Consider the following 8,867-nt stretch of genomic DNA (forward strand, 5'->3'; position numbering starts at 1 on the left):
GTTTTTTTTTTTTTTTTATGTATATGTATGTGTGTGTGTGTACTTTTTTTTTTCACCCAATGACATGCATATCAGCTTCTAACTTTTATGTATGTTGTTTCTCTGGATTTTTGGTTAATATTCTTTCTCTTCCTGGAAATTCATCAGGGGATCAAATAAGTATTTCCCCCACTGTATACAGTAAACAGCAATGGCTGAAAGATCGAACCCTGTGGCACTACTGTAATGCCAAGACCCCTTTGTGGTGGTATTTCTAACTTTATCCTGGCACACTAACAGTTCTCAGAGAAAAACACTGAATCAAGTTTTGTACATTGCAGATTAGAATTCAGATAACTTAACCACTTAGTGATTAACCGTATCAAAGGCCAGGTTCAGAAGAACAGCAGTTTATCCCTGTTGAATTGTCCGCTGTTTATGGTCTCTGCAAGAATTGATCACTGTTACTACAAGCTTTGAATCAAGCTAATTAACATTTATATGGTTATCAGTTGAACCGAAGCTGAACTCTGACCTGAGAATCTCCAGTTTGCAGTGTGGATTCTCCAGTCCTGTGGCCAGCAAAGTCAGGCCTGAATCCTGCAGGTCATTGTTACTCATGTCAATCACTCTCAAAGTGGAGGGCTTGGAGCTGAGAACTGATGACAGTGTTTTACAGCTTCCCTCTGTCAGATTACAGCCACTCAGTCTGGAAGCAATTAAAAAAACACTTTATAGGTCATAACCATCACCTTCGTTTTCGCTATCTTTAAGGACTAATCTGTATCACCCAAAGCTTTCAAATTTTATTTTATTGTGTTCAGATTTCCCCCAACAGCAGTGATGAGTTTGTAGAAAATAGTTAGTCAATAAATAATAATATGCAGATCTTATCCTATGAAGTACACATGGAAACAAGTAATCCTCTTACATCAGTCAGCCAGTCTGAAGTTATTTAGGCCTACTGCTGTATTTTCAGTCTCTCATGAGCTGCTGACCAGCACACACATGCTTTGATGACTAAATTAACCCCTTAGCAGTCCTACAAATTTTGCCTATAAGGGTTAGCAGTCGGACGTACCGTGGGCGGTACGTCCGACTGCTAAGGGGTTAAGTGATGAGACTGAACAGATATAAGTATATCTTACTAGAATAGAATAGAATAGAATAGAATAGAATTCAACTTTATGTCATTGCACATGTCACAAGTACAAGGCAACGAAATGCAGTTTGCGTTTATTCAGAAGTGCTTTTGCCATATTATAGATATATTACAATATATATATATTAGCAATAATATAGATATGTAAGTATATTACAGGAATGGGTCTATTATAGGTATGAGGGTACAAAATATGGGTCTATTATGGGTAATTACCATATTGTACAGAATCATTGTCTATACAGCATTTACAGTAGTGCAGTTAAGATCAGTGAGATATGTGGATGATTTCTATAGAGGCTGTATAAAGTGCTAATGGTAGTGAGTGGTGGTTCAGTCCATGTTATTATTGTGTGGATGAGGGTACAGTTGGCCAGTTATTTGTTTTTGTCCATTGTGTGTGTGTAGGTGGTTGTGGGTGTGTGTATGTAACTACATCAGATGGTTAACTTTGTCTTTTCACCTTGTCCTGTTTGTTGTCATTGTTCTGAACTCTGACCTGAGAATCTCCAGTTTGCAGTGTTGATTCTCCAGTCCTGCCGCCAGCAAGGTCACCCCGGAATCCTGCAGGTCATTGTTACTCATGTCGAGCTCTATCAAAGTGGAGGGCTTGGAGCTGAGAACTGATGATAGTACTTTACAGCTTTCCTCTGTCAGGTTGCAGCCACTCAGTCTGGATGCAATTTTAAAGAAAAACACACACACAGACAAACACTAACACGGGTGTACAATGTAAAACAGTAAAACTTTCAGATTGTGCTTCAATCAATGACATACTGTAGCTCCTGTGAAAAATAGAACTTCACATCAGAAGTACCTGACTCCGTGGTATAATTCTCAAACACGTACCCTAAAGCAGATGACTCGTAAGGTGGAGAGGAAATGGCGTGTCACAAATTTAGAGGCTAATCATAGAAATAGTTTGTTGCTTTATAAGAAAGCCCTCCGCAAAGCCAGAACATCTTACTATTCATCACTGATTGAAGAAAATAAGAACAACCCCAGGTTTCTCTTCAGCTCTGTAGCCAGGCTGACAAACAGTCAGAGCTCTGTTGAGCCAACCATCCATTTAACACTAACTAGTAATGACTTCATGAACTTCTTCATGGTGTTTATACACCTCTCATTAGTTATATTTTATATTTTGGGGGTCTTCTGTTTTCTCTTAATTATTGTAGGGTCTTTATCTTTCAATATAAAGTTACTTGATGCAACTGCAGTTGCAATTAGGTGCTATATGAAATTGAATTGAACTTCAAATATGTGAAGTATTCTTTACTATTAGAATCAAAGACTGAGCTGACTACTGATGTCACTATAACTTTTAGGCAAATGAAATCAAATAACTTTATTACACTAAACAGTATTGCATTGATCACTCTTACTCCCACAAATACATTTGGGTAAATGCTAAGAATCAGAGATTATGCTGAATGGTCGAGAAACACATTATTACAGTTACATTATTAGATGGGTGGTAGTTTTGTGCACTTACATTATTGTGTTGGAAGCTTTGACCACAGGCAGTAGTCTTAGAAGAGCTTCCTCGGAAGCAGAGTATTTCTTCAGGTCAAAAACATTAAGATGTTCTTCTGATGACACTAAGATGAAGACCAGAGCTGACCACTGAGCTGGAGTCAGTTCATGGGTGCAGAGGCATCCTGAACTCAGGTACTGTTGGATCTCCTCCACTAACGAACAATCATTTAGTTCATTCAGACAGTGAAACAAATTGATGTTTCTCTCTGCAGACACATTCTCACTGATTTTCTTCTTGATATATTGAACTGTGTTCTGAGTGGTCTCTGAACTACAGTCTGTTTTTCTCAGCACGTCCTGTAGTTTGTCCTGATTGGTCTGCAGTGAAAGACCCAGAAGGAAGCGAAGGAACAAGTCCAGGTGTCCATTTGGACTCTGCAAGGCCCTGTTAATGAAATTCCTGTGGATTTTCTTTGAAGCAGTTTTACTGAAAAATAGCCAAAGGTTTTTCAGTGATGGTTGTGGCAATGGCATCACATTTATGTTACTGTTGTTAAGCGACATCCTCACATAAAGAGCAGCCAGAAACTCCTGAACGCTCAAATGGACGAAGCTGAACATCTTGTCTTTCCCTTTCCTTCCTCGATCTTCTTTGAAGATCTCTGTGAACACTCCTGAGCACACCGAGGCTTCGCTGAAATCAATGCCGCTCTGTCTCAGATCCTTCTCATAGAAGATCAGGTTGCCCTTTTCCAGCTGCTCAAAGGCCAGTTTTGCTAATGACTTAATGTATTGAATGCTCTTCTCTGGGCCATACTTTTCTTTTGTCCGATCAATCTGAAACACCAGGAACTCTGCGTACATCTCAGTCAGAGTCTTGGGCAGCTCTCCTCCCTCTCTGGTTTTCAACACATCCTCCAGAACTGTAGCAGTGATCCAGCAGAAGACTGGGATGTGGCACATGATGTGGAGGCTTCCTGTTGTTTTGATATGGGAGATGAGTTTGTCAGCCTCCTCCTTACCTTTGAATCTCTTCCTGAAGTACTCCTCTTTCTGTGGGTCGGTGAACCCCCTGACCTCTGTTGTACTGCTGATAAACTCTCGAGGGATCTGATTGGCCGCTGCAGGCCGTGTGGTTACCCAGATGCGAGCAGAGCGTAGCAGTTTCCCATTGATGAGTTTCCTCAGCAGGACATCTGTTTTAGTTGCCTTTGTTACATCGACAGAGCGAATGGCTTCAGAATGAAGGTCGAGATGAAGGCGGCTCTCATCCAGCCCATCAAACACAAACAGAAGTTTGAATTTACTCTTGTCATAGTTGGTGATTCCTGATGACTGAACATCTGTAAAGATGTAATTAAGAGCCTCCTGTGGGATGCCTACAGTTTCTGGGATGCATTCATGAATGAGCTCTGCCAAACTGAACTTTTCTCCCTTCAGAGGATTCAGCTGACGGAAGGTGAAGGGGAAAATCAGATGCACATCTTGATTGGATCTTTGTTCAGCCCAGTCCAAAACAAACTTCTGGACAAGGAAAGTTTTTCCAATTCCTGCGATTCCATTGGTCATCACTGTTTTGATGGGTCTGTAGTCTCCTGAAGGATGTTTGAACATGTCTGTGGGTCTAATAGGTTTCTCTGGCTCTGCTGGCTTCCATACTTTCTCAATCTGCCGGACCTCATGCTGTGTGTTGATATGTACATCATACCCAGCTGTGATGTACAGCTCTGTGTAGATATCAACCAGACACTGTTTATCTTCTGCCCAACCTTCTTGTGCGCACATAAACTTGTCCTGGAAGTTTGATTGAAGCATCTGTTGGTAAGATGCGATGGGGTGAGGCTCTGGTACTGGAACCATCACATCTGTGTCAAATATGAATGAAAAGAAAGAAAGTGTGAGGTTTTTGTGCGGAGATGCCTATCTCGATGACCATCTGGCAGGCCTTGCATTTAATCATCACCAACTGAAAGGACACAAAACAATGGGAGATGTACTTGCACTGAATCAAAGTTTTACAGAAATGACCCTTTTGTTCTTTGTTGGAAACTCCAGCACAGCAGAGCTGGAAGAGTTTGGGTCCTGAGCCTTACCCATCTCTGGAGGTATTTTGGTCTGGCACTATTCTAATTCTCACAGCAGGTCCAATTCCTTCCACACCAGATCTGCGATATTCTGTGGCCTTCAAAACAATCTGCAATGGGTTCAAGAGATCGAGCTCCTTCCCAGCTCACATTTAACCCAAACTCAGTGCCTGTCCGTGCATGAGATCGATCCACATCTATGCCGAACTTTGGGAATAAATGGTAAATGAAATAACTAAAACTTGCTTTGGCTAATAAAAATGTCTGGACTCCCGGCTTTGATCAATATAAATTGTTTAGAAGCAGGGTGGCTGTGGCTTAGGCCATAGACCAGGTCATCTACTAAATGACATGTCAGTGGGTTCAGTCCTGCAGTTTGCATGTCAATAAAACTCTCTGTGATTCCACTGGACAGTGAGTGTGTGCATCATAGTTGGAAAGTTCTTAAAATGCACAGAATATCAGTGTGTGTTTTTTTAATTTGTGAAATTTGTCCTTTAAATGGGTGAATGTGGTTGTAATAAAGACCACCTCATCAGTGTTGGAGAGTAACGTAATACATGTACCGGCATTACGTATTTAAAATGACAAAATATGAGTAACTGTATTCTGTTACAGTTACCGTAAAAGGTGGTATTCAGAATACAGTTACTTTGTTGAAATAAATGGATTACACGGTCTTTTCCTGTTTCATATGTTAGGCTGTGCTCTCTCTATTTTTGGTAATTCCACGCCAGAGGAAACCCAAACAAAACACAGGAGGCTCTAATGCCTGTGTCTCAATCTCACCTCCAGCATAATGATGTGAAAATATATTCTAAAAAATTATTATACAAAAATGATTTAATATGAAGGCATCGCCCTAAAGCATGTAGCCTGATGGGCAGTGTAGTCCGTGCTGCAGGGAGAATGGACCCGTGATGTGTCTGTGAGCGAGGAGGGAGAAAAAGGAAAAGTAGGAGCTGTCACCGAGCAGAAACGGGAGCTGGAAGCATGTAAATATAATAATAACCACTGCAGCCAAACAGAGCCTGACGAGCCCAGCTGTGAGTAAGCTGTTAAGACTCGACTGTGTTCCTGTTTTCCTCTGAAACAATAAGTCCTGTTGCAGCAGCCTTTCAACGCCTCTCTCTGTCTCTGCTACCAAAGTAACCCAGACAACAAAGTAAAGCTAGTTTTCAGCTACGAGCCGACACGAACCCGACGTATCAGCCAGAGGTCCTTTACTACGGTTCGGAGCCGCGGACCTGTTTTATATACGCGAGGAATAGTTTTCTACACGAGATCACAGCAAAAAGTGCAGCCTTACCTAATGTCCACCTACTGTTACTCATTTATATTAAGATTTAAACATCTGGTTGGTGTTGGTGTGGAGAGTAACCTTCAGTAATAAATCACACAGCAATAGTTCATTTATGTAGTTGTAAAAAGCATGATAATATATTAAGTATTCACAATACGTTACTGTCATTGAGTAAAGTAACGAAATACGTTACAAAATACATTTTGGGCCATGTAATCTGTAATCTGTAGTGGAATACATTTTAAAAGTAACCTTCCCAACATTGCACGTCGTGTGCTCAGTTAGAGACATCACAATGAAAATAATAATTAATATTATTTCAAACATATTACTGTATGTCTGGAAAGTAAATTATTACCATTATTCTCATTGGTCTGAGAAAAAGAATCCCGAGTCTGAGAGGAGGAAGATCCTCTTTTCTCTGATGTCTCCCCACCATCGCTGACATCCACTGACAGACAGAGATAATGAACGTGAAACTAGGTCAGACTGCAGAAACAACATGTTTGTCTCGTCCTGTGACTGACCTTCTGCTCCAGAGATGGCAGAGAAACTCTCCAGCAGATCATTCCTGTGGATCCTCTCTAAAACCTTCCTGGTCACTTCAACAGCTCCAGGAAGTCTGTATGTCTGCACCATCAGGTCTACGGTGTCCCACGTGCTTGTTGCCTGAAGTCGGCTCTTTTTGATGGTCGGGAAGTCTTCAAGGATCTCTTCCTGCTGCAGGAACCACTTGAATTTATTAAACTCTTCATCTCCCAAATCTTCCAGAGTGTTTAAGAGGTCCTCTGACGTCATCACTGCTCCCTGATAACAGAATATTGCCACTTATTTACCAGATGTATTTTAAGTTTCAGCTTTTCTGTCCAGCTTATAAACATTATAAAATATTAACATGTTAAGGGTCCTAGGCTAGACCCCCTTATGCTAACCAAGCCTACCGCAGACATGAGTGAGAGAGATAAATATGAACCCATACTGGCTCGGACGTCACCCGGATCAACAAGGTCCACATCAGGTGTTGAGGAACCAGGGCACCCTGATGAGAAGTGGGCCCCTGGAAGAAGAAGGCATCGGTGGGCAAGAGATTAAAGTAGAGCGCTGTTGGAATGCTTCAACCCCAGTGGAAGGGGTTACATGAATAAAATGAGAGACTATGGACTCTTCCATAACCAACATCCACAGTGATGGTAAAACAACTAGTAGCTCAGTGTTCCAACATTTGGAAGATGGGACTGCTCTCATGAGTAGAGATTGACGAGGCACAACACAAATGCTACACCAAGGGGGAGCCATGACGACAGGTCGGGGGGAGATATCATCACCCCGCCCGAGATTGGGTGCTAAGCCCCAAGTCCTCTTCTAGTGTTGCATCTCCAGCCTCGGAGGTGCTGTTCTCATATTGTTCCCCTGCAACTGAGAGTACACCTTGGCTGTTTCTGTGGAGAACAGCTGGTTTGTTCTCTTGCCCATCTTTACACTGTTTACATATATATTCTATACCAAACATATCTTTGTGAAAAAAAAGTTACATTGAGGTTGTTTCTGTTGTGGAGAAGCTTCAGCTCTTGTCTTTCTGGCTGCTGCTGTTTAAATCCTTTCAAAGATTGTAAGTGGGACTCGGTAACATTGCAGGAAATGATGCTTGACCCATAAAATACTGTTATGTATGTTCGTTTGACTGAATCCAGCCGTGTTCTGAATCACTCGTAAAGATTTGTCCATTTTTCCCCCAAAACATCCTGCCGCCTTTTTTGGAGTAAAGTCTCTGTATAATAGTTTGTAAAACTATAGTCTGTTGATCTGCTGTTCATCCTGCAGCTTATAAGCATGACTAAAGCAGAACAAAGAACTTCCCTCTTCTTGTTCTCACTATGCAACAATTCAGTATTGTGCAATAGTTCTGTCAAAACTTCAGATTTTCCCGATTAGCTGCATGTTGCCTCAAAGCCTGATTTATACTTCAAGAACCATATTTATGTAAAAATAAATATGTAAAAAATAAATGTAAAAACATTAAAAACGTAAAATTGAATGCGTGGCTATAATAAAGAGAGACTGAATCAATAAACAACCTTTTGCTTTTATTAAAGGATGCTGATTATTTTGAAGCTACGAGCCTAATAAACTGTCCAGATGACCTGCCACATAGGGCGGTTTAATAATCAACAATCTTTAGCTTTGTGATCAGGAAGTAGAAGAATGTTTTTGAGACTTACATCGAAACAGGAGCTGAAGTCTCAGTCGAATCTCCTCAGTGTTTACGAGGAGAGCAGCACGACTGACGGCTGTTTAAAGAGAGAGGAAGTATGCTCGCACACACATTTCCTTTTATAACGAGAGACGAGTGAATGTGGTGTTGGGATTTATGTTTATCTGTAAGGCTAATATTACTCTGATGTTGTTTGACTAAACAGAGAGGAGCCCCCCCCTCTCTGCCTCACCAGACCATGTTTACCTTAAACATGGTCATAAATTTCTGGGCTTGGAGAAGCTATCTATCTCTTTATGTAGGTCTGACAGAGGGTAAGAGGTGGTTGCCACGGTGATGGGTGAGGCGGCTCCAAATAAGGAGATGCCCAGAAAGCTGCAGAAGAAGAAACCTGAGCCAACGTCAGACCTGAGGCCACCCTAAAATGTTTAGACCAATCACCGTGGTGTCTTGTTTTTCACACATAAAAAAGTTTTTACCGCCTGGGCAGCATTTTGTCTCTGAGCCAGAGCGAGGAGGTCCAGGGCGTCATGTAAAACGAAACATTTTGATGATAAATTCTGAAAACTTATGTTTAAATCTTTAATTTTTTACAAAACATTTGTCTGCTGAATCTCAGCGTCTGTCTTCCCCAACTCTGCCTTCTTT

At 41.3% G+C, this 8,867-nt stretch overlaps 1 protein-coding gene across 2 annotated transcripts; it reads right to left on the bottom strand.

Moving 5' to 3' along the window:
• Positions 1-32: 32 nt before the first annotated feature.
• On the bottom strand, positions 33-8,352 carry LOC102293490 (NACHT, LRR and PYD domains-containing protein 3). Of its 2 annotated transcripts, XM_042217582.1 has the most exons (8): positions 8,227-8,352; positions 6,949-7,064; positions 6,535-6,814; positions 6,366-6,458; positions 2,637-4,485; positions 1,641-1,814; positions 515-688; positions 34-424 (listed from the first exon to the last, which is right to left on the bottom strand). In XM_042217582.1, exons 2-8 carry the CDS (start codon positions 6,982-6,984, stop codon positions 391-393), a joined length of 2,640 nt encoding a protein of 879 aa, XP_042073516.1. In that variant the 5' UTR covers positions 6,985-7,064; positions 8,227-8,352; the 3' UTR covers positions 34-390. The 2 variants fall into 2 exon arrangements, with proteins under 2 accessions (XP_042073515.1, XP_042073516.1); XM_042217581.1 differs by having other exon boundaries at positions 33-688.
• Positions 8,353-8,867: the final 515 nt, after the last annotated feature.

This window comes from Haplochromis burtoni, unplaced genomic scaffold (genome assembly GCF_018398535.1).
Source record: "Haplochromis burtoni strain Fernald_Lab_line unplaced genomic scaffold, NCSU_Asbu1 Contig_2275, whole genome shotgun sequence".
Classification (NCBI taxonomy): domain Eukaryota; kingdom Metazoa; phylum Chordata; class Actinopteri; order Cichliformes; family Cichlidae; genus Haplochromis; species Haplochromis burtoni.